Genomic DNA, 26,427 nt, shown 5'->3' with positions numbered 1-26,427 from the left:
GCTGTAGAGGCCAAAACGAATGACTTAATGATATGTATTTTGAGGAAAAAGAAAGAAAAAGAAAAGGAACAAAAAGACATAGCATGGTTTTTGTTTGCAAATAAGGTGCATCTCTTTCCAGAATATTGTCTATCCTTCTGTTCACCACAGCTGTAGATGGAAACTACTAGAACAGGATAATTGCCAGAAAAAAAATGATGTAAATGATTTTGGTGGAAAAGGCAGCCTTGTATAAGCTGAGATGCCGAACTTACCCCATTTCCTAGTCATCTGGAAACCTGTTAAAATTAAATAATTTCCATAGTATTTCTCATTTATTTTTTAAATATTTATATATTTGAGAGAGAGAGAGAGAGAGGGAGAGAGTGTGTGTGTGTGTATGCATGCAAGGGAGGGAGGGGCAGAAGGAGAGACTCTTCAAGCAGACTCCCCACTGAGCACGGAGCCCCACACAGGGCTCCCTCCCACTACCCATGAGGTCATGACCTGCACCAAAACTAAGAGCTGGATGCTCAGGTGACAGAGCCGCCTAGTCTCCCTAGTATTTCTCATTTAAATTCAACACAAGCTTGTGATATAAGTGTACTTGCTCCCATTTTAAGAGTTGCAAATATTAAAGAAAGGACTTTCATGCACATGGTAGCAAATCCAGAACTAGCATTCAGGTGTGGACTTTCCACAATTATACTTTAAGACTCAAATATTCCTACGTTTATTCATCATTGTGAATTTTAAGATTATTCAGTATGAAAACTACAATAAAGAATGGAACAGAAAATGATGTAGACAATAAACTGTTTAAGACAACAGGATATTTTTAACTTGACAAATGTAGTCAATGGCTGAAAAAAAGCATTTCTTCCTTTATTTAACAGCAACATGCAACCACATGGGACCAACATCTTGATCACTGCCTATTTTATCAGCGTCCAGGAAATCATTATATCCTGCTAAGAAACAAATATGCGGACGTAATTGGCTAGACTCCATGTTCACAAGATATTGCCTTTAGCACCTCCAGAAAAAAAAGTGCAATGCCAGGGTTTCCATCCGATTTCAGTTTATACAGGATTCAGATGGAAAACGTGACTGAAGTCACCACGTTTATACTGATGGGCTTCACAGATGATATTGACCTGCAGGTCTTCCTATTTGTACTATTTCTGGCCATCTATCTTTTCACGCTGGTAGGAAATTTGGGACTGGTTATATTGCTCATTGGGGATTCCCGGCTCCACAATCCCATGTACTATTTTCTGAGCGTGTTATCAGTCCTGGATGCCTGCTATTCCTCAGTTGTCACCCCAAAAATATTAGTCAATTTCCTAGCAGAGAACAAAGCCATTTCCTACCTTGGATGTGCAGCTCAGATGCTTCTCTTTGTCACTTTTGGGACCACAGAAAGCATTCTCCTGGCTGCCATGGCTTATGATCGCTACGTAGCAATCTACAACCCTCTCCTGTATTCCGCGAGCATGTCGCCCAGCGTCTATGTGCCACTCATCGTGGCTTCCTATGTCGGTGGCATTTTGCATGCTTCTGTACACACGGTGGCCACGTTCAGCCTGTCCTTCTGTGCGTCCAATGAAATTAGACATGTCTTCTGTGACATCCCTCCGCTCCTTGCCATTTCTTGCTCTGACACCCACACAAACCAGCTGCTGCTCTTCTACTTCGTGGGCGCTATTGAGATCGTCACTATCCTGATCGTTCTCATCTCCTATGCTTTCATTCTGTTGGCCATTCTGAGGATGCGTTCTGCTGAGGGGAGGCGGAAAGTCTTCTCTACGTGTGGCTCTCACCTAACTGGAGTGTCAGTTTATCATGGAACCATCCTCTTCATGTATGTGAGACCCAGTTCCAGCCACGCTCTGGACCATGACATGATAGTGTCGATATTTTACACGATTGTGATTCCCATGCTGAATCCCATCATCTACAGTTTAAGGAACAAAGATGTAAAAGAGGCGATGAAGAAATTGTTTGGTAAAAATTGGTTATCTCAGTAATGTATACTGTTCACGTTGACCAGTAAATTAAGAAAAGTTGAGAATAATATTTATTGTCTTAATATTAAAATGATAGTGATTGTATTAGTTTGCTCAGACTGCCATACCGAAGTGCCACAGACTGCTGGCTTAACAACAGATATTCACGTCTCACTGTTCCAGAATCTACAAGTCTGAAGGTGCAGGAGGGAGAATTTCCTCTGAGGCCTCTCTCCTTCACTTGTGGGTGGCATTCTTTTATTTTTTTATTTATTTTTTAGTGGCAGTCTTTTCTTTCGATTTCCACATGGTCATTCCTCTCTGTGTCTCTGTGTTCTGAATATACGTGTGTGTGTGTGTGTGTGTGTGTGTGTGTGTGGACACTGGTATGTATTTATTAAATATAAATATATTCATATGTACACATATTTATTATATACAAGTACATTTATACTGGAAGAGTCACATATGCCTGTGATCTTTCCTTTAAAAGCTATAGTATTGCCTTTCACCCACATGTGAGTCAAACTTGATAGTCTCCCATAGTTGCAGTTCTTAATAACTTTATAATTATATCTGACTAGCTTGAAGAAATACCACCCAATTGATAGCAAAAGTCCAGCTCACATAATCCCAGTCCACTTCCCTAGAGCCTCTGGCATCTGTCTCCTGACAAACGCACTCTGCTCCATCCTTAAGTCTGTGCGTTGGCGGCAGGGGGCCACAGACAATGTATTTAAATCTCTGGTGTCATTACCAAGCCGCTTGTGAGGGTGCATCTCTCCCCTTTTTGTTAGTTCATTGAGATGGTGGACATTAAATCCATTTTCACTTCCTCACAAAATACAGAGACCAGACATTAGCATTTACCAAGATTATACTTAAACCCAAGTTTGACGAAAGACAGGCACACTTCAGAGAGTGACATACAGCAGCTGGCAGAAGCTAAGCTAAGCCCGAGCCCATCTTTGTGGGTTTTCCTGGAACCCTCTACAGCCTCAGCCTTGGCTCTGATTCTTTTGACCATCATCACCCTTGATGCCCTTAGAGATGCCACCACGCCTCAGTGCCCAGACCCAAGAACCACGGTATAGAAATTCACCCTGACTGTACTCATGTTCAGTCCTGCTTCCAACAGACCTCATTTTCATTGAGGGCAGGCGTCCTTCAAAGTTAATTAACTGGAAATGGTTTTGGTTTTCTATCCCTCCCTCCTTCCTTCCTTAATCTTCATTATTATTTTTTTTAAGATTTTATTTATTTATTTGAGAGAGAGAGAGAGAGAGAGAGAGCACAAGAGGGAAGGAGAGGGAGATGCAGGTTCTCTGCTGATCAGGGAGCCCGACATGGGGCTTCATCCCAGGACCCTGGGATCATGACCTAAGTGAAAGGCAGATGCTTAACTGACTGAGCCACCCAGGTGCCCCTATCATTACTATTATTTTTAAGTGTTAAAATCCATTTGGTTCCAATAAGATGATCTCCTTAGAACATAGAACACAACGTAAGGATATTTCCCTAAAGTGGGATTGTTAAATTTAAATCAACCTTAACTATACAAATCTAGATAATCTCTTACAAAATCATATACTCCAGCACCCCCAATTTTTCTTCTTTTCTTTTCTTCTATTTGGAAGGTTCTCCCAGCTGCCATTCACATGACTTATTTTTTAAAATGCCTTTTCTTAGTGAGGATTTCATTGATTACATTATGATAATTGCAATTTACTTCCATTGACCATCCTCATATTCTTTCTTTCTTGAATATAACTATTGCATTTGTCCCTGTTTCATATAATATACACCTAATTTATATTTGATTTATTGTCAATTGATTTTCCAGACACATATATTTGGAACACTGTCTGATACATATTGTTGCTCGGTAAATATTCCCTAAATGAATAAATATTTTACATACGAAATGGTCAAAAACATTTTTTAACTTAATGAAAGGATGCACGTGAAACAAGATAAAATATTCTATTTAAATATTAGTTACTGTTCTAAATTTTCTAGTTTATCTTTTTCCTTTAAAAGAAGTTCCTAAGAAAGTTAAAAATAGAACTACCCTATGACCCAGCAATTGCACTGCTAGATATTCAGCCAAAGGATACAAAAAGATAGATTCAAAGGGCACATGTACCCCGATGTTTATAGTAGCATTATCAGTAGTAGCCAAACTATAGAAAGAGCCCAAATGGAGCTAGAGTGTAGTATGCTAAGTGAAATAAGTCAGTCAGAGAAAGCCAAATGCCCTATGATTTCATTCACATGTGGAATTTAAGAAACAAAGCAGATGAACATAGAGGAAGGAAAGAAAAGAGACAGTGGGAGGGAAGTAAACCATAAGGGACTCTTAACTATAGAGAACAAACTCAGAGGTGATGGAGTGAGGCGGGTGGGGGATGGGCTAGATGGGGGATGGGTATCAAGGAGGGCACTTATGATGAGCACCGGGTGTTATATGTAAGTTATGAATCACTAAATTCTACCCCTGAAACTAATTTCACATATATGTTAACTAACTAGAATTTAAATAAAAACTTGAAAAGAAAAGAAATAACAATATTTCCTCTTTCTATTGGTCTATTTTGCTGTTCTTTCCTAGCTTTATCATTTGGGTACAATTTTCCAATGAATAGTGTGTCAGTGCAATCACACGTATTTTATTATTTCATATTTTTATTATCAGTATTTCTGATTTTTCCCTTTTTTTTTTTTACTTAGTAGTAGTTGAGTAACATCTAAAAATGCTTAAATGGAATAGTTTGAGAGTTTTTGAAAAATTTGTTAATCATATCCAAATAGCATGCAAGTTTTAAAAATTTTGTTTGTTCAGATCTTACTTTTAATCGATATATGGAAGTTTTCATAAATACTGCCCCTACACTTGTAAAGAGAGAGCAATGTCAAAGTCAAAGCTTTATACATACTTATCTACAAAAACAATTTCATCTAATATTTAATTTAAGCCTTTATGTCCTAATTAATGTTTTCTTAACTGAAAATATTTAATACAGCTGTATTGTTTCCTAAAGTTAGCAAGCTTCTTTCCATTTCTCTCTTTGCATCTGCTGTATGAGAACTTTCCTGTTTGGGATATGCGTTGCTACATTTCTATTTGCATAGATAACTTTCACTGTGGATGGCAGAGCCCAAGTGTAGGCACCCAACCTCAGAGACAAAGGGATGTGGTTACCCCCTAGGACGGCAAACTTAAAGCAACAATCAGAGTCGCCCTACTTACTTACACACATGGCCTTGGCAAGTTGATCATGGTATTCTAGAAGTGAAATAGATGAGGGATACTACATTTTGACGTGTTCCTTATAAGCAGAAAAGTTCTAGGTTAAGTGACCAGTCTAACTTGTCACAAAGTCTAACTTGAATCACAAAATCAGAGTCACTGTCCCTCAACCAATTTGTGAACTGAGACAGCTTACAGTCCTAGAACCCCTTTAATGAAGGGAGGCCAGGTACCCTTGAGGGAGGACTAAAGTATACTACCAAGAATTTAAACTATTACTCTTTCTCTAAGCCTTTCCCAGAGGGACTTTGGACCTTTACCAGGGTAACTGTGCGTTGGTGAAAAGGAAATAACCAGATCTTTCAGAACTACTGGGCACTAGTTCTGAACTGATGATGATTCCAGAAGACCCAAAACATCGTTGTGTGTTTTTGTGTGCGTGGCTCAACAGTAAGGGTAGGAGCTTGTGGAGGTCAGGTGGTCAGTGGAGTTTTACTTCTGACTCATCTCACAGTGAATCTTGTATGCCCCTGCACCATCCTGTGCTTATTTCTCCAGTTCCAGAATGTCTACTTGGAATAGAACAACTCAGTCCCAACCTGAATAGAACAATTCGATGCCCACCTTGGTTCCCTGACCTGTGGAATAAGAGTTATCACGATGGAAATATCCAAGTGGGAGCAATTATAACTGCCTCTATCAAGAAAAATAGTAAGCCAGAATCAATACTGCATTTTGAAGGGTAATCAGAGATTAGTTCCACCATCAAAGACTTGAAGGTTGCAGGAGTGATGATTCTATTACATCCCCATTTAAATCTCCTATTTGGCCTATGCAGAAAACTGATAGGTCTTTGATAATGACAGAGAATTACCATAAGCTTAACTAGGTGATTATTCCCATTGTTGCTCTTGGACCAGATGTGGTTTCGTTGCCTGAGCAAATTAACACATACCCTGGTACTTGGTATGCTCCTATTAATCTGGCAAATGCTTTTCCCTTCATCCATTTTCATAAAGTTTACCAAAAATAGTCTTCTCTGAGCTAGAGAGTCCAACAAACTTCACTGTCCTACCTCGGAGTATATCAGCTCTACAGCCTATGTCACAATTCGATTCATAGATATTTGTTCTCTTTGTCCTTCCACAAGGTATCACCTGGATCCACTACATTGATGACATTGTACTGAGTAGACTTAATGAGCAAGAAGTAGCAACTACTCTAGACTTACCGGCAAGACATTCGTGTGACATGAGTTGGGAAATTAATTTGATGAAAATTCAGTGACTTTCTGCATTAGTGAAATTTCTAAAAGTACGGTGGAAATGACGCATGTCAAGATATCCTTTCTAAGGTCAAGGGAAATTTGCTGCATCTGGTCATTTTTACAACCAAAAAAGTCCCACTAGTGGACCTCTTCTTTGAAGGCAGTATACTCTTCATTTAGTTGTGTTAGTCATGTCCTAACTGACCTCAAAAGTTGATGGTTTTGAGGGGTTCATGATAGGACAAGGCTGTGCAATAGGTTCAGGCTGCTGTGAACCTTCTCTTGCATGTGGACCATATGGTCCAGCAGGTCCTTTGGTGCTTGGAGTGACGGTGCCAGAGAAGGATGCTGTTTGGAGTTTTGGTCAGCCCCTATGGGGGAATCAGAGTGTAGACCCTTAGTATTGTGGAGCACAGCCCTGCTACCCTCCATAGACAACTACTTCTCTTTTGTAAAACAGCTTTTAACCTGCCACTAAGCCTTAGTAGAGACTGAACACTTTACCATGGTCACTAAATTACCATGACAGCTGAGTTTCCCCATTCAAAGCTGGGTGTTTTCTGACCCAACAAGTCATAAATTTGGGCATACACAGCAGCCCTCCATCATGAAATGGAAGGGTTATATATGAAATTATGCCTGAGCGGGCCTTGAAGGTCGAAATAAGTTACATGAAGTAGTAGCCCAAACACCAAGGGTCCACAATTCTTCTCTCTTCCAGCCTCAATCTATGGCTTTCATGGAGTTAGTTCCCTATGATTATCTGGCAGAGGTAAGGAAGACAGAGGTCTAGTTTACAAATGGTTCTGAATGATATGCGGATGCCACCCAGAAGAGCACAGCTGCTGCAATGTAGCTTCTTTCTGTGATATCCCTGAAAGACTGCAGGGAAAAGAAATCCTCCCAGTGCGAAGAACCTCGAGCAGTATATCCAGATGTTTATTTTGCGTGGAAAGAGAAATAGCCAGATGTGAAACTATGTATTGATTCATGTTCTGTGGCCAGTGGTTTGGCTGGACAGTCAGGGACTTGGAAGGTACATGACTGAAAAATTGGTGTCAAGAAGACTGGTCAAGAAGTATGTGGATAGACCTCCCTCTCTTTGTTAAGCATGTGAGGATATTTGAATCCCTTGTCAATGCCCACCAAAGATTGACCTCAGCAGAAAAGAATTTTCATAATCAAGTGGATACAGAGACTCATTCTATGGATATCATTCATCCTATTTCACTAGCCACCCCTCTTATCAAGTAATGGGCTCGTGAAATGACTGTGGCAGCAGGGATGAAGGCTTGTATGGGGTCAGTAACATAGACCTCCATTTACAAAGGCTGACTTGTCTGAACCCATTGCTGAGCACCCAATCTGCCAGGAGCAAAGATCAGGACTTAGGCTCCAAGATGGCACCATTTCCTGGTGCGGTCAACCAGCTACTTCATGGCAGACTGTATACATTGCACCACTTCCATCATTATAGGGCAATGTTTTGGGACTGGATATATTTGTCTTGGGGATTCCTAGCTTTAACACACCATATACTATTTTCTTAGTATGTTATCATTCTTGGATGCCAGTTATTCCTCAGCTGCTACTCCAAAAATGCTGATCAATTTCCAAGCAGAGAGTAAAGCCACTTCCTATCTTGGATGTGCAGCCCAGATGCTTCTCTTTGTCACTTTTGGGACCACAGAAAGCATTCTCCTGGCTGCCATGGCTTATGATCGCTACATAGCAATCTACAACCCTCTCCTGTATTCCGTGAGTGTGTCGCCCAGAGTCTATGTGTCACTGATCGTTGCTTCCTATGTCAGTGGCATTTTGCCTGTTTCTGTACACACAGTGGCCACGTTCAGCCTCTCCTTCTGTGCATCCAATGAAATTAGACATGTCTTTTGTGACATCCCTCCACTACTTGATCTTTCTTGTTCTGACACTTACACAAACTGTATATACATATACATGCATATACAATGCATACATGTATGATATATATAGTGTATATATAATGTGCATATATATTATATATACATGTATTCATATAATTAACCAGTTGTTGCTTTTCTCTAAGCTCTACTTTTGCTTTCCTGAGCCTAAGTACACTATCAATCAATGTTACTATCTATTACTTACTGGCATAACTTCTGCAATTTCAGAATAGATCTTATCATTTCTATGATTGCACAGTAATAAGGAAAGATTTTGATAATGGAATAAAAATATATAATGTTGGGCCAAATAGTGAAAAAGTTATGGCCATAAGCCTAGATGGATATTACTCTGAAAGCACATGGAGAGCAAATGAAATAACATTAAGGAGGTCTTGCACAGGGAGCTCAGGATGGAGAAGTAACCTCATAATGAATGTGAAAGACTTTCTAAAAACAGTGTGATGATACACTAATCCATAGAATCCTGCGTACATAGGCTACTACATAGTAATAGTGAGTGAAAATTCATAATGACTGACAACAGCAATACACTTGCATCGACAAATATTCAATATGAATCAATCTGAACGCAGTAAAATTACATAGATGATACAAATGATCTATATTTGTAAAATGCTGTGTTGAAGGGCTGATAAATGCTTTATTTGAAAATATTTTAGGGGGGGCGCCTGGGTGGCACAGCGGTTAAGCGTCTGCCTTCAGCTCAGGGCATGATTCCGGCGTTATGGGATCGAGCCCCACATCAGGCTCCTCTGCTATGAGCCTGCTTCTTCCTCTCCCACTACCCCTGCTTGTGTTCCCTCTCTCGCTGGCTGTCTCTATCTCTGTTGAATAAATAAGTAAAGTCTTTAAAACAAAAAAAACAAAAAAAAAGAAAGAAAATATCCTAGGATATACAGATGGTTTTATTCACTAACCAATACATTTTCTTTAGTTTCAGGGTATAGAGACATAAACTGAAATGCAACATTCTTCTCAGATTAACTCAATGCTAATGATGCGTTTTACTTAGGAACCAATTTCTTACAAACAATTTCTTCATCGCCTCTTTTACATCTTTGTTCCTTAAACTGTAGATGATGGGATTCAGCATGGGAATCACAATCGTGTAAAATATCGACACTATCATGTCATGGTCCAGAGCGTAGCTGGAACTGGGTCTCATATAGATGAAAAGAATAGTTCCATGATAAATTGTCACTCCAGTTAGGTGAGAACCACACGTAGAGAAGACTTTCCGCCTCCCCTCAGCAGAATGCATCCTCAGAATGGCCAACAGAATGAAACCATAGGAGATGAGAACGATCAGAATGGTGACGATCTCAATAGCGCCCACGAAGTAGAAGAGCAGCAGCTGGTTTGCATGGGTGTCAGAGCAAGAAATGGCAAGGAGCGGAGGGATGTCACAGAAGACATGTCTAATTTCATTGGACGCACAGAAGGAGAGGCTGAACGTGGCCACTGTGTGTAAAGTACCATGAAGAATGCCAGCAACGTAGCAGGAGACGATGAGTGGCACGTAGACGCTGGGCGACATGCTCACGGAATACAGGAGAGGGTTGTAGATTGCTTCGTAGCGATCATAAGCCATGGCAGCCAAGAGAAAGCATTCTGTGGTCCCAAAAGTAACAAAGAGAAGCATCTGGGCTGCACATCCAAGGTAGGAAATGGCTTTATTCTCTGCTAGGAAATTGACTAACATTTTTGGGGTGACAACTGAGGAATAGCAGGCATCCAGGACTGATAACACACTCAGAAAATAGTACATGGGGTTGTGGAGCCGGGAATCCCCAATGAGCAATATAACCAGTCCCAAATTTCCTACCAGCGTGAAAAGATAGATGGCCAGAAATAGTACAAATAGGAAAACCTGCAGCTCAAAATCATCTGTGAAGCCCGTCAGTATGAACATGGTGACTTCAGTCACATTTTCCATCTGAATCCTGTATAAACCGAAATTGGATGGAAACCCTGGCATTGCACTTTTTTTCTGGAGGGGTTAAGGCAAAATATTGTGAACATGGAGTCTAGCCAATTACATCCGCATATTTGTTTCTTATCAGGATATAATGATTTCCTGGCTGATGAAAAAATAGGCAGCGATCAAGATGTTGGTCCCATGTGGTTGCATGTTGCTGTTAAATAAAAGGAACAAATGCTTTTATTCAGCCATTGACTGCATTTATCAAGTTAAAAATATCCTGTTGATTTAAACAGTTTATTGTCTACATCATTTTCTACAATTAATTCCTGGATCCATCATATTTAGGGGGCAGATTTCAGCATGTTGAGTTTGGTTTTTCTGTCGGCATTTTATAACCAACAATTGTTTTTAAAAGAGGTAAAAAAAATCCACAGTCCTTAAGGCTAGGCTGAATTTACTCACAAATGATTTATATTCACGATGGGAAACATGCTACAGTTTTGTTACATTGAGATGCCCACACATCTGTAGATAATAAATCAATATGGCTCCTGTTAGAAAGAGAAGAAAACCCTATGTCTTTATCTTTCCAGAAATGTTCCAGAGGTTCCTGTGGAAGGCATTTCTAATGCATAGAGTCGCTTCATAAATGTCAGTCTACAAAACCCAAAAACGCTCATTGGATTCTTAGGAAAATTGATAGAAAAAAATACGTTTATGTTAAATCTGATTTTTTATAAATCCGGATAGCTAACATAACTCTCATGAGAACACACACACACCCCTTAAAATAATGTATAATTAACTTTGAAATGTTATATTAGTAAAGTAATTTACAAAGACATCAATGAACAGTATAAAAATGAGTAATGCATTTTGGGGTATCACCAAAAATAGATTGCTGTTTAAAAAATTCCTGTTCTCTCTCTTTCTTTCCCAACCTTTTCTTCTCTTCTCTCTCCCTTTCTCTCAAAACCATGGAATACATACAAAAATAGTTACTAAAGAGACTCAGATACAAAACAGGAACTAAGCAGACAAGAATAAGCACAGTAAAAACAAAACATTCAAGCAAATTTGAAAAATGTACCGATAGGCAGTGTGCTAAAGGTACCATCACAAAACACATGTTGACTGATACACACAGGAGAAGGGTCAGCGACATGACAAGTGTAAACTTTGTGTAACTGATGTGCCTAAGATAAGACAATTCTAGAAGATTAAGATTAGATTATGACTCTTAAACCTCATATTATAGGAGCGCCTGGGTGGCTCAGTCAGTTAAGTGCCCAACTCTTTATTTAAGTTCAGGTCATGATCTCAAGACCTTGAGTTCCTGTCAGGCTCCAAGCTCACCATGGAGTCTGCTTGTCCCTCTCCCTCTGCTCCACCTTTCTCCCCTCTAATTAATTAATTAATTAATAATTAAATCTTAAAAAACAGGGGGCAACATTTTTAAAAAATTAAGAAAACCTCCTATTACAATCTCAGATTTAATACCTGGTGACAGTGTGAACTTGGAAAAGTTACTTCTTCTTGGATCTCCAAAGAATAACTAAGATTGACCCAAATTTTCAGGCGTACTTGTTCAACTACATCTGCAATGGTTTGGTTGTAGAGTGTCTATTTATCTGATGCATTAAAATATTTTGTATTAGCTTGAAGTGTTAATTATGTGTGAAAATGCATACACATGAAATATGGCCTCAAATTGTATATAGTTCCAATACAATGAATAGGGACTAGAAAAGCAAATTTTAAAAATAAAAGCATTTTGCAATTAATGGGTCCCAAACAAAATCAAAGTACTTCTCTAAGCTATGCATGTATTTGTTATATGGCACTAACTATATATTAAAATACTGTTCTATTGAGATTGAACCCAGTGAATCCCAATATTCTGTGCCATAAGAAACTTTAAAATCCATTTCCGTCACTACATTCTGCTTGGGGGCATGCCATTAAAATCGTAATATGTTTACTCAAATTCTTCTGATACGTTTGACAATATGATATTCGAGTAACCTTTGATTCTCCGCCTTTGCCTGCAGAATAAGAAAGTGGTTATGAATGAAGGTATGTTTTATTCCAAATCACGTCGCATTAGAGCATTTACCTACTTCGCTATAGGAAACGGGGGTCATGATAGAGAAAAAGTATGAGCTGTAGCTGCTGCACCCAAACTGCTTTCCAAGCAGGCGTTTCTATGAACTGATATTCAAGAAAATCAGAACTGGTTGTGTTTATGTCTTGCTGTTCCTCTTTGATAGAGGCTAGCAAGACAAAAATATAGATCGTAAATTCGTAACAAAACATGATCAATCTGGAAGACTAACCCTAACCCTAAGATCAGTTCCCAGCACTCGTGGTCAAAAAATATAAAGTACCAAACACCCAAGGGAACAGTGTTACAAATATCCAGCTCAGTAAGAAGGAAGGCTATGATTGTAGCTACCACGTATCATTAACTGGTTCCTAGGAGGTAGGATTTTGTGCACATTTTCTATTATAGTCTACATAGCAATCGATAAACTAAATAATTCAGTGTCATTTTACAGAGTGAAAATTGCCTAACTAGACTTATAACTAGACAAAGGTCATCATTTCTAGGAGATTCAGGATTCAAGCCTAGATTTCTCTTGATTTCAAACTCTACACTATTTCCACTTGACAATATTACAAACCCATTGTGAGATGGTATAATTCTGGCAATGTTATCACATAGAATCAAGAATATGGCATCCTTGCACATTGGAATTCTGTGTTGTTTTTTTTTAAGCAATTAAGCTTGAATAGACCATTAAAAAAAACTACGTTTGCTTCTAGATCAATGAACTCACTAATAAAATAAATTAAAAAATTTTTTTACATCCCTCCATCAGAAAAATATTGATTTCAAAGTTGTATATACACAATAGCTGGTTAATAATTTTTTCTCCATTTAATACTTTTCTTAAACTTTAAATATAGCCCCTTAATTTTACTATCTCTAAATTGACCATAATCGTTCACCAAGAACATTAAAGCAAATTTCTAATTACACCTCCAATGACTAAAACATGTGGAAAGCCCTTTTTACTTTCCCTGCTGTATTCCCAGGAAGGCAAGTGATCAATTGTTAATATAACTTTGAATTAACTAATTAACTAGAATCTTCTCTCTTAAACCCAAATATTAAGGCATACATTCTAGTTTCAAATTCATATGTCCAGTTACTAAAATATTTTCTAAGTTATAAGAAACCTCTCCTCTCACCTGCGAAATGAACTGTCCAGTAAGGTACATTATGAACACAATGCATTTAGATTCTTATACCATCTCGAGTTCTTGAACTTACCTGGTGACAGTGTGAACTTGGAAAAGTTACTTCTCCTTGGATCTCCAAAGAATAACTAAGATTGACCCAAATTTTCAGGCGTACTTGTTCAACTACATCTGCAATGGTTTGGTTGTAGAGTGTCTATTTATCTGATGCATTAAAATATTTTGTATTAGCTTGAAGTGTTAATTATGTGTGAAAATGCATACACATGAAATATGGCCTCCAAATTTTATTTAGTTCCAATACAATGAATAGGGACTAGAAAAGCAATTTTTAATAATAAAAGCATTTTGCAATTAATGGGTCCCAAACAAAATCAAAGTACTTCTCTAAGCTATGCATGTATTTGTTATATGGCACTAACTATATATTAAAATACTGTTCTATTGAGATTGAACCCAGTGAATCCCAATATTCTGTGCCATAAGAAACTTTAAAATCCATTTCCGTCACTACATTCTGCTTGGGGGCATGCCATTAAAATCGTAATATGTTTACTCAAATTCTTCTGATACGTTTGACAATATGATATTCGAGTAACCTTTGATTCTCCGCTTTTGCCTGCAGAATAAGAAAGTGGTTATGAATGAAGGTATGTTTTATTCCAAATCACGTCGCATTAGAGCATTTACCTACTTCGCTATAGGAAACGGGGGTCATGATAGAGAAAAAGTATGAGCTGTAGCTGCTGCACCCAAACTGCTTTCCAAGCAGGCGTTTCTATGAACTGATATTCAAGAAAATCAGAACTGGTTGTGTTTATGTCTTGCTGTTCCTCTTTGATAGAGGCTAGCAAGACAAAAATATAGATCGTAAATTCGTAACAAAACATGATCAATCTGGAAGACTAACCCTAACCCTAAGATCAGTTCCCAGCACTCGTGGTCAAAAAATATAAAGTACCAAACACCCAAGGGAACAGTGTTACAAATATCCAGCTCAGTAAGAAGGAAGGCTATGATTGTAGCTACCACGTATCATTAACTGGTTCCTAGGAGGTAGGAATTTTGTGCACATTTTCTATTATAGTCTACATAGCAATCGATAAACTAAATAATTCAGTGTCATTTTACAGAGTGAAAATTGCCTAACTAGACTTATAACTAGACAAAGGTCATCATTTCTAGGAGATTCAGGATTCAAGCCTAGATTTCTCTTGATTTCAAACTCTACACTATTTCCACTTGACAATATTACAAACCCATTGTGAGATGGTATAATTCTGGCAATGTTATCACATAGAATCAAGAATATGGCATCCTTGCACATTGGAATTCTGTGTTGTTTTTTTTTAAGCAATTAAGCTTGAATAGACCATTAAAAAAAACTACGTTTGCTTCTAGATCAATGAACTCACTAATAAAATAAATTAAAAAATTTTTTTACATCCCTCCATCAGAAAAATATTGATTTCAAAGTTGTATATACACAATAGCTGGTTAATAATTTTTTCTCCATTTAATACTTTTCTTAAACTTTAAATATAGCCCCTTAATTTTACTATCTCTAAATTGACCATAATCGTTCACCAAGAACATTAAAGCAAATTTCTAATTACACCTCTAATGACTAAAACATGTGGGAAGCCCGTTTTGCTTTCCCTTCTGTATTCCCAGCAAGGCAAGTGATCAATTGTTAATATAACTTTGAATTAACTAATTAACTAGAATCTTCTCTCTTAAACCCAAATATTAAGGCATACATTCTAGTTTCAAATTCATATGTCCAGTTACTAAAATATTTTCTAAGTTATAAGAAACCTCTCCTCTCACCTGCGAAATGAACTGTCCAGTAAGGTACATTATGAACACAATGCATTTAGATTCTTATACCATCTCGAGTTCTTGAACTTCACAATGATGTCCCAAGAGGAAAATGCACTAATTCTTTTCTGGGACAGAAAAGTATGAAGATGAGGTTTTTTTTTTTTTTCATTGTAAACAAGTGAGTGGTTCTGGATAATGAACTACATGATGAAAATGATTACGTAAATGCACTTTGGCCTCTGGCTTGAAATGATTCCTCAGTGGAAAAGAAAGCTAATGGAATAAGAGATAGTCTTGGCTCTGATATTAAACAGCTGTATGTCATTGGGTTGACGACTTAAATTCTCTGAAATCCAGTTTCTTCCTCCTGGAAATATAACCTGTTTACTTCCGTCAAAATCCTATAAACATTGGGATGCCTGGCTGGCTCACCTGGTGGAGCCTGTAACTCTTGATCTCAGGACTGTGGGTTTGAGCCCCAGTCTGGGTGTAGAGATTACTTAAGAAACAAAAAATCTAAAAAAAAAAAAATGAACATGGACATAATGAAGTAATATAACAGCACAACTTATGGCAGACTTTATAATCATTTAATAAAATTACTGTATTTTTAATAAATTTTAAAATACTGTAGTTCCAAGTAGTCTGAGAAACAGATTTAAGTTCATTGAGAGTTAAATAAGAAAGATAAGACATGAATACAGGAATAGGAATTATTGACAGGAGAGATGGGGCAGTATACAGGAAATGGTAATATTCTATGTAAGACTAAAATGGCAGAGTTAAAGGTCAAATATTTTAGGTTGTATAGGATTTGGTCTTGTATTCGAGGCCTTGTATACTAATATAGACTAGAAACTATGTACATAAGAAACTCTTAGAAAAATTGTGGAATCTATATATGCCTAGATGCCACACTCAAGAGATTGTAAGTTATTAGACAGGAAATGCTATTTATGGAATTGGAATATATATATTAAAAAAAAGATGATGCTGGCCCAACTGTGAAAAATTGATCTATTAATTATATGCAATCCTAAATTGTTGTATGGATTCAATACAACTCCAATTAAAATTAAGCAAGTATTTCTGCAGGAATTGACACCTTGTTTCTATAATTTATTTAAAAGAGGAGGAGTGCCTGGGTAGCTCACCTGATTGTTTCTGACTCTTGATTTCCACTCAGATTATGATTTCAGGTTCATGAGATGGAGTCCCTCATCAGGTCTGTGCTCAGAGAAGACTGTGTCCAATTGATATTTGTCAAAATTTCTGAGAAAAATCTGTGGAGGAAGGATAGTATTTTTTTTAATGGCGTTTAATTTGTAGAATATCCTTATGACACAAAAAAAGAAACATTGGCTCATTGTTTGCACATATATAAAACTTTTCTCAAAATGAATCTTACACCTTAATATAAATCCTTTGCTACACATCTCTAGAGAAAATTTGGGCATCTGTGTGACCATGGGTTAGTCACAGATTTTTAGATAAATCTCAAAATACATGAACCATGGGAGAAAAAAAGGGATATATTGTATTTCATCACAACTAAAATCTTCTGCTCTGGGAAAGATATTGTTGAAGAAATAAATAAACCACAGGCTAATACAAAATATTTGCTTAACAGTTACCCAATAAAGACTATATATCCAGAATATATGAAAAACTCTGAAACAATACAAAACACAACAACAACAACAACAACAACAAAAGGGCAATATATTTGAACAAACATTTCTCCACAGAAGACACACAGATGGTAACTAAGCTTGTCAAAAAGTTAAACACCATTTGATGTTAAGAAAAGAAGTGCAATTGAACACAAGGTCGTCCTATACTATATACCTACCAGAATGAGTTAATTTTAAACATATAATAAATACTGATACTATATCACATGTTTGGATGTCAGGAAGTAATATTTTTAGCCAATCACTGAGGTTTTAATGTGATTTAATATGGAATCAGCTAGGAGCACCTGGCTGGCTCTGCCAGTGGAGGATGACTTTTGATCTCGGGGTTGTGAGTTCAAGCCCCTTGTTGGGCGTGGAGATTACTTAAAAAAAAAGTATGAAAACAGCTAATAGAACGCACTTGCTATTGTATTTTACTAAATCATCCTTGATTGATGGTTTTTTTTATTTCTAGCTAATTTCTGTGTTCTCTAACTCATGTTTTCAAATCCTTCCAATATCTAGCCTTCTGCTTTGTAATTTACTAATATAATTTATGATTTAATAAAACTTTATTATTTTAAAGTTTGTTTGACATTATTCTAAGAGATTAAATTACCATATTAGTTTGCTTGTTCTACAGCCTTACTTTATTCTCTGATTTTAGTAACTTTGGAACACTTCACAAGTTATCCCTTCATACTACAGTTGAGCCTTGAACAACGTAGGTTTAACTATGTGGGTCCACTTACACTTGGATTTCTTTTGGTAAATACAGTACAGTACTGAAAGGTATTTTCTTTCTGATTTTATTAATTACATTTTTTGTTTTTATAGCTTATTTTTTTGTAAGAATACAGTATATAATACATATAACATACAAAATATGTGTTAATCAACTGTTTATCTTATCAATTAAGACTTCTGGTCAACAGCAGGCTATTAGTAAGTTAAGTTTAGGGGGAATCAAAAGTTATACACAGATTTTTGACTAGCGGGAGGCACCCTTATTCTCCATGCAGTTCAAAGGTCAACCCTATAATATTACATTAATCCTTTTATCTGCCTTCCCCCATGTTTACGTATGATAGGCATTTTGACTCTCATAAGGACATATATATGTAGTTTGGAGATAGTCAAGGTAGCTTTTCAAGTTTTGTGCTCAAGGGATCTCGGGCATGTTTTTATAGTCTTAAAATACTGTCTTATGTGTAACTAATTGAAGTCTCAGAGCTAAGCCTAATTCATTAGCACTCCTACCTAGAACTGTTTTCCAAAGCGCTACTCTACACTTTACACATTAAATGTTGCTGTAAACTTACTTTCTGAGACCTACATCTTCCAGAACCCCCCTCTTATTTCAAACTTTCCTTCCTAGTGATTCTGCACTATACACTGACTTTCCACTTTCAGGATTTTATTCCTCAGAGTGAAGCCCTATTCTTTTGGAAGGGAATGTATGTTGCATATTTCTGAGATCCTCAGGGACCTAGAGCACCCATCATTTTAGTCTCCTATAGTCTCTTTGTGACATCCGATTGACCCTGGGTGGGGGTGGGGAAGTCCTAAATCTTCAACTTGGGGCATCTAAAGACTTTTCCATTTCACCAGCTTAATTTTGCTGATCATCCTCTCTTTCTCATGTGAGTTTTCAAAATTCCTAGGTTCCAAATATCATAGATCCTATTAAAACTTCCCTTTCCATATTAACCCTGTGTTTGGTGAAAGTGCTGATTTCAAAAGTATTCTGCTGCTTAGGGGTGACTTGATACTTTAAGAACCCTTAATGTGGGATTAATAGAGATCTTTTGCGATGGGCTCTTGTCAAAGGGGTCATTTTTTTTTCTTTCATTTTTGCCTTTGCTCATTTTTAGTTATTTTGTTTGCTGTTGCATGTATATTTCATTTTTGGAAGTGTTTTGGGGGAGCTTCTGTGTTTTATAATGAAAAATTTTTATAATATTTTTCTTCCTTCCTTATCTTAGTTTCTTTCTTTTTCATTCTTTGTGGACTTAAATTTTTAGAGAAGTTATAGGTTCGTAGCAAAATTAAGAGGAAGGAACAGAGATTTCCCAAATACCTCTTGTCCCCATGCATGCACTAACACATCATAACTACCTATAGGCTGCCATTTACCTTCAGGATCACTCCCAGTATTAAATATTCTATGAATTTGAAAACAATGTATAATAACATGAATCCATCATTATAGTCTCATACAGAGTGTTTTTAGTGCCCGAAAATTCCTCTGTGCCCTGCCTCTTCATCTCTCCTCTCTAAACCCCTGGCAACCACCGATCATTTTAGTCTCTGCAGAGTTTTGCCTTTTCCACAATATCATACTGTTGAAATCCTACTGCATGGAGCATTTCAGATTGGCTTCTTCCACTTAATAAAACATTTGTTTCCCTCTCATCTTTTCATGGCTCGAGAGCTCTTTTTTTTTTTTTTTTTTTTTTCCCCCACTGTGTAATCATTCATTGTCTGGAGTACTGCAGTCTATTTATCCGTTCACCTCCTGCAAGACATCAGGTTGCTTCCAGATATAATTCTGGCAATTACAAATAAAGCTGCTCTGAACATCTGTGTGCAAGCTTCTGTGTGAACCAAAGTTTTCGGCTCCTTTGGATAAACCCCAAGGAATGTGATTGCTGGATTGCATGCTAAGAACATGTTTAGCTTTGTAATTCCTTCCCCCTTTCACTGTTATTGTTGGTCATTCATTGCCCGTATATGTAAGCTTACATAAGCGTGCATACACGTAAGATACACACAGAAGTATATGTTATCAAGTACATTTCTATTATTCTATCATTTCACTCTACTCTCTTCTTGATTGAATGTTTTCTAAGAAATTGGATGTGATTCTCATGTGTTCTTCTATAGGGGAAGTGTTTTTTTTCCTCTAGCTTCTTTCTGAAGTTTTTTGATTTTTGTTTGATTTTGTTTTATTCTTGTCTGTACTTAAAAAATGATATGTCAGTGTATAATTTTTATGGCATTTATCTTTCTTAGTGTCTTTGAATGTTCTGGACCTGGATCTGAAATTAATTTGAGGAAATTTTCGGTTATTATTGTTTCAAATGTTACTTCTTTCCTGTTCCACAATCTTTGGATATTCTATCTGTTTGTTTTTCAATCTTTGTTCTCTTTGCTTTTCAGTTTTTGAAGTTTCTATTGAGATGTCCTCACATTCAGAGATTCTCTCTTCTGCCCATTAAAGGCATTCTTCATTTCAGTTAGTGTTTTTGCCCCTCCAGTATTTCTTTTTGGACCTTCTTAGGATTTCCATTTCTCCACTTACATTGCTCCTCTGTGCTTCCAGGAAGTGTACTTGAACCCTTAGAATCTTTAGCATATTAATCATAGTTGTTTTAAATTCCCAAACTGATATTTAATTCCAACATCCCTGCCAAGCCTGGTTCTGCTTTGTGCCTTAAAAGTGCTCTATTCTGCCTTTTAGTATGAAATATAATTATTGTTCTGGGTAGCCAGGCAGGTGTACTGGGTAAAAGGAACTGCTGTAATTGGACTTTTAGTGACGATGTGGTTAGGTGTGGGAGCTGGGGACCTGTTCTATAGTCTCAAGATCAGGCCTCTGTCCTTTAGGGAGCCTGTGCCACCAGACTGAAATTCACAATTGTTCCTTAGTCTTATTCTTCCCCCTTAGGTGGGTCTGGATGGCTAGAGTAAGCTGAAGTTGGATATTTCCCTCCCCGCTCCTTACTTGCTCTGAGAATACGCCAGCAGGGTGGGCACTGGTTAACTCCTTTCTCCTGAGGGCAGGCTTTGGCATTCTTTGCAAATAGTTCCTTCTCTCTTCTCCTGCTGGAAGCAGAGGGATGTTTTCTTCAATATTTACTGTGGGAACCTGGTGGAGCTCCTGAAGGTAAATCTCATAATACTGGAGAAGGGGGGACTCTGTCTGGATACCCCCTGAAAGGTGTTTTTTTTTTTTTTTAAGATTTTATTTATTTATTTGACAGAGAGACAGCCAGTGAGAGAGGGAACACAAGCAGGGGGAGTGGGAGAGGAAGAAGCAGGCTCCCAGCGGAGGAGCCTGATGTGGGGCTCGATCCCAGAACGCTGGGATCAGGCCCTGAGCCGAAGGCAGACGCTTAAGGACTGCGCCACCCAGGCGCCCCACCCCCTGAAAGTTTTAACTCCCAGAGTTGATCAGACTCCACTTTCAGCAATTGGTCAGTCATCACTCCCGTGTTCTTCTCTAGGCGCTGGTTCCCATGGTGTTTTCTGTTCCTGAGTTTCTGACCCGGTAACATTTGATTCCCTCTCTTTGCCTGTTTCTTCAATCTTGGAGGCTACTGCTTGCCCTGTGCTTCCCACTCTTTAAGGATTCAAGAACAGTTACTGATTTTCCTTTTTTTTTTTTTTTTTTTTTTTTTTTGCAGTTTGTTCAGGGTTTTACTTGTTGATAAGACAGAGTGGTGTCTTCCAGGCTCCTCACCTATGGAGCTAGAAACTGAAAGTCTCCAATTCTGTTCTATTATTTATTTCTTTTGTTCTCTTCCATAGTAGAGGATGTAGTCAGACGTCTGGTAACATACGTTGTCTGCCCATCGTGACGAGAGGGTGACTAAAAGGAATTCTTCCTGGCATGCTACATCGTATCATTCAGATTCACTTCCAACATCAGCACAGAGATGAGCTGCGCAAGCTCTGTAGTATGCCTGACCCACCTTGCAGCGTCCTACTTTACCTTCTTTCTCAGTTTTGCTTCTATGCTGAGGAAAAATAGAAATCGGACGGGCAAGAGACCAAGTGACAATCAGAGAAGTAGGAGAACTCGGATTGATTTTACACCGGCGGACCCAGATGAGTTTGTGCTCAAAATTCTGGGCCCCGGGCAATGGGTTATAGGGCTTTTATAGGGGACTGCAGGCAGTCAGGTTCCAAGGGCTATGCTGGCTGCTGGTAGGGGGTTTAAACTGGGGGATTGGGGGGGGGGTTGCTTTAGGCGGGAACAGCAGTGCAGGGAGCCTGCGGCAGGGAGCTTGTTTTTTACAGAAGCGGAAAGGGCTGGTTATCTCTTGCTCCCAGTAGGGCTTCTAGTTATCTCTAGCTTATTGTTAGTAACTTTCCATCTTCTGGGGCCTCCTGGCCTGGGCCTGCTCTGGGCCATTTTTCTCTTCACTCTCCTTGGTGTTTATAGTCCCCAACATCATTTTTCTGTGTCTCCCTGATTTAGTAAGCAGAAGTATTTTGAACAGATAAATACATGACTGATTATCATTTTTCTACCCCAGGTTTCACTAGCTCATCTATAAAGTGAGAAATTATTCACTAGACCTCTTATTTCCAATCCAGCTGTTTATCAGGAGCACCTGGAGAATTGAATAAAAATAAAATTTTTGTGAAGCCTGCTTTGTCTATCAATGTTAAACTTCTGTATGTAGGTTCTAGGGCTGTGTGTGTCTGTGTAGAGATATACATAAATTACCAGGTCATCCGAATATGCCATAGATCAGTATTCAGGAATCACAGCATTGTATGACTTCTGGAGTCATACTGAGCTTTAAATGTCTATGTCTCCTATTCTGCATGCTTATAGCATTTTGTATTTTTTTAATCTCATGAATAATAACCATTTAAGTAAGTCCAAAATTTATATTTTTCTTTTTATACACAGAACTTGATAATGTGAACAGAGTAGACCTATAATGAATGGAATGAATTTGGGTTACTCTAAATCCATGTGCTATAGCTTGCAAAAAAAATGTAGTGTAATTTTATATTTTATAGTTTATCATATATACTGATTTGTTGCAATATAAATAACTTACATTGCCAAGATGAAGAACCTAAGCCCCAGAGAAGTTTAAATACTAGCCCAGTATCAGAGCTATTATATAAAATTATGTCTCATGTCTTAAGAGTTCTCATCTAGTATTAAAACACACATAGATGTGTGTGTGATTATTACCTACATATACTAGAACGTTATTGAGGTGTAACTGACAGGTAAAATGCTGTACCTGTTTAATGTTCACCACTTGAGGATAAGTATACACCTGTGAAAACATCACCACTATCAAGGCCATAAACCTATCTTCACATCTCCAAGTTTCCCCGGCCCCCTTTGTTGCTCTCATTTCATGGTAAAAACATGAGCACAAGATTTACCCTCTTGGCAGATTTTAAGCATATAACACAGTGTTGCTAAGTATAGGCACTATACCAGCACTTACTTAACTTGAGTGATAGAAACATTGTATCCTTTGACCATGACCTCTCCATTTCCCCATCCTCCCACCCATAGAAACCACCTTTATATTCCCTGATTCTAGGAGTTTCTCTATTTTAGATAACTCACAGAACTGAGTTCATACATTATTGGTCCTTCTGTATCTGACTTATTTACTTAACAAACATCGTTCTGGTTCATTCATGTTGTTACAAATGGCAGGATTTCCTTCATTCTGAAAGTTGGATAATCTGTTGTATGTGTATACCGCAATTTCTTCATTCATCTTTCCATAAATAGACATTTTAACGTTGTTTCCATATCTTAGGTATTGTGATTAATATTGCAGTGAACATGGGCCTACACTTGGGCTCTGCCACTCCACAGCGAATGTTATCTATGCAACTAGAATGTTAGCAACACATATCCTAAACAGGAAAGTTCTCATATGGCAGATGCAAAGAGAGAAATGGATAGAAGCCTGCTAACTTTAGGAAACTTAATAGACCTGTATTACATATTTTCAGCTAAGAACACATTAATTAGGACATAAAGGCTTAAATTAAATTTTCAATGAGATTGTTTTTGTAGGTAAGAATGTATAAAGCTTTGACTTTGACAGTTCTCTCTCTTTACAAGTGTAGGGGCAGTATTTATGAAAACTTCCATATATTAATTAGAAGTAAGATCTGAACAAACAAAATTTTAAAAAATTGCATTCTATTTGGAGATGACTAACGAAGATTTCAAAAACTCTCAAACTATTCCATTTAGGCATTTTTAGATGTTACTCAACTACTACTAAGTAAAAAATGGGAAAAATCAGAAATATTGATAATGAAAATATAAAATACTCCCCTCCCACTCTCTCTCTTTTCTTTCCTTCCTCTATGTTCATCTGCTTTGTTTCTTAAATTCCACATGTAAGTGAAATCATAGAGCATTTTTTTTTTAAGATTTTATTTATTTTTTGGACAGAGAGATAGAGACAGCCAGCGAGAGAGGGAACACAAGCAGGGGGAGTGGGAGAGGAAGAAGCAGGCTCCCAGCAGAGGAGCCTGATGTGGGACTCGATCCCAGGACTCCGGGATCATGTCCTGAGCCAAAGGCAGACGCTTAACGACTGAGCTACCCAGGAGCCCCCTATGTCTTTTTTTGACTGACTTATTTCACTTAGCATACTACACTCTAGCTCCATTCATGTTGTTAGAAATGACAAGATTTTATACTTCTTGATGGCTGAGTAATATTCACATATATATACATATATACACCACATTTTATTTATTTTATCAAACAATAAATCAAATATAAATTGATTACATATTATTACATATTATATGAAACAAATGCAATAGTTATATTCAAGAAAGAAAGAATATGAGGATGGTCAATGGAAGTAAATTGCAATTATCTTAATGTAATCAATGAAATCCTCACTAAGAAAAGGCATTTTAAAAAAGGAGTCATGTGAATGGCAGCCGGGAGAGCCTTCCAAATAGGAGAAAAGAAAAGAAGAAAATTGGGGGTGCTGGAGTATATGATGTTGTAAGAGATTGTCTATATTTGTATAGTTAAGGTTGATTTAAATTTAACAATCCCACTTTAGGGAAATATCCTTACGTTGTGTTCTATGTTCTAAGGAGATCATCTTATTGGAACCAAATGGATTTTAACACTTAAAAATAATAGTAATGATAGGGGCACCTGGGTGGCTCAGTCAGTTAAGCATCTGCCTTTCACTTAGGTCATGATCCCAGGGTCCTGGGATGAAGCCCCATGTCGGGCTCCCTGATCAGCAGAGAACCTGCATCTCCCTCTCCTTCCCTCTTGTGCCTTCTACTTCCTCTCAAATAAATAAAAAAATCTTAAAAAATAATAATGAAGATTAAGGAAGGAAGGAGGGAGGGATAGAAAACCAAACCATTTCCAGTTAATTAATCTTTAAGGACGCTGCCCTCAATGAAAATGAGGTCTGTTGGAAGCAGGACTGAACATGAGTACAGTCAGGGTGAATTTCTATACCGTGGTTCTTGGTCTGGCACTGAGGCGTGGTGGCATCTCTAAGGGCATCAAGGGTGATGATGGTCAAAAGAATCAGAGCCAAGGCTGAGGCTGTAGAGGGTTCCAGGAAAACCCACAAAGATGGGCTCGGGCTTAGCTTAGCTTCTGCCAGCTGCTGTATGTCACTCTCTGAAGTGTGCCTGTCTTTCGTCAAACTTGGGTTTAAGTATAATCTTGGTAAATGCTAATGCCTGGTCTCTGTATTTTGTGAGGAAGTGAAAATGGATTTAATGTCCACCATCTCAATGAACTAACAAAAAGGGGAGAGATGCACCCTCACAAGCGGCTTGGTAACGACACCAGAGATTTAAATGTATTGACTGTGCCCCCTGCCGCCAACGCACAGACTTAAGGATGGAGCAGAGTGCGTTTGTCAGGAGACAGATGCCAGAGACTCTAGGGAAGTGGAATGGGATTATGTGAGCTGGACTTTTGCTATCAATTGGGTGGTATTTCTTCAAGCTAGTCAGATATAATTATAAAGTTATTAAGAACTGCAACTATGGGAGACTATCAAGTTTGACTCACATGTGGGTGAAAGGCAATACTATAGCTTTTAAAGGAAAGATCACAGGCATATGTGACTCTTCCAGTATAAATATACTTGTATATAATAAATATGTGTACATATGAATATATTTATATTTAATAAATACATACCAGTGTCCACACACACACACACACACACACACACGTATATTCAGAACACAGAGACACAGAAAGGAACGACCATGTGGAAATCGAAAGAAAAGACTGCCACTAAAAAATAAATAAAAAAATAAAAGGACTGCCACCCACAAGTGAAGGAGAGAGGCCTCAGAGGAAATTCTCCCTCCTGCACCTTCAGACTTGTAGATTCTGGAACAGTGAGAAATGAATATCTGTTGTTAAGCCAGCAGTCTGTGGCACTTCGGTATGGCAGTCTGAGCAAACTAATACATTCACTAACATTTTAATATTCAGACAATAAATGTTCCTAATTTTTCTTAATTTAGTGGTCAATGTGAACCGTATATACA

General features: G+C 37.8%; 3 protein-coding genes across 3 annotated transcripts; 2 read left to right on the top strand and 1 right to left on the bottom strand.

The window, feature by feature from the left end:
* The first annotated feature begins 1,034 nt into the window (after window positions 1-1,034).
* Window positions 1,035-2,009, top strand: LOC103666068 (olfactory receptor 5T1-like). Its single transcript, XM_008694096.1, has one exon. The coding sequence runs from the start codon at window positions 1,035-1,037 to the stop codon at window positions 2,007-2,009; it is 975 nt and encodes a 324-aa protein (XP_008692318.1).
* Window positions 2,010-7,771: 5,762 nt separating this feature from the next.
* On the top strand, window positions 7,772-9,438 carry LOC103666219 (olfactory receptor 5T3-like). Its single transcript, XM_008694235.2, has 3 exons — window positions 7,772-7,806; window positions 8,056-8,450; window positions 9,434-9,438. Exons 1-3 carry the CDS (start codon window positions 7,772-7,774, stop codon window positions 9,436-9,438), a joined length of 435 nt encoding a protein of 144 aa, XP_008692457.2.
* A 7-nt stretch (window positions 9,439-9,445) lies between these two features.
* LOC103666217 (olfactory receptor 5T1-like) lies at window positions 9,446-10,529 on the bottom strand. Its single transcript, XM_008694234.2, has one exon. It carries the CDS (start codon window positions 10,430-10,432, stop codon window positions 9,446-9,448), a length of 987 nt encoding a protein of 328 aa, XP_008692456.2. The 5' UTR covers window positions 10,433-10,529.
* Between the last annotated feature and the right edge of the window lie 15,898 nt (window positions 10,530-26,427).

This window comes from Ursus maritimus, unplaced genomic scaffold (genome assembly GCF_017311325.1).
Source record: "Ursus maritimus isolate PB19 unplaced genomic scaffold, ASM1731132v1 scaffold_23, whole genome shotgun sequence".
Taxonomy (NCBI): Eukaryota; Metazoa; Chordata; class Mammalia; order Carnivora; family Ursidae; genus Ursus; species Ursus maritimus.
Note: the sequence above shows the minus strand (reverse complement) of the source record. Positions and strands in the feature narration are given on the sequence as shown.

Bases quoted from the DNA above. Each gene is read 5' to 3' on its own strand.
- LOC103666068 (XM_008694096.1), top strand. From the start codon at position 1,035: ATGCCAGGGTTTCCATCCGATTTCAGTTTATACAGGATTCAGATGGAA.
- LOC103666217 (XM_008694234.2), bottom strand. From the start codon at position 10,432: ATGCCAGGGTTTCCATCCAATTTCGGTTTATACAGGATTCAGATGGAA.
- LOC103666219 (XM_008694235.2), top strand. From the start codon at position 7,772: ATGACTGTGGCAGCAGGGATGAAGGCTTGTATGGG. The intron at 7,807-8,055 runs GTCAGTAACATA...CTATTTTCTTAG, and splicing joins GGGATGAAGGCTTGTATGGG to TATGTTATCATTCTTGGATG.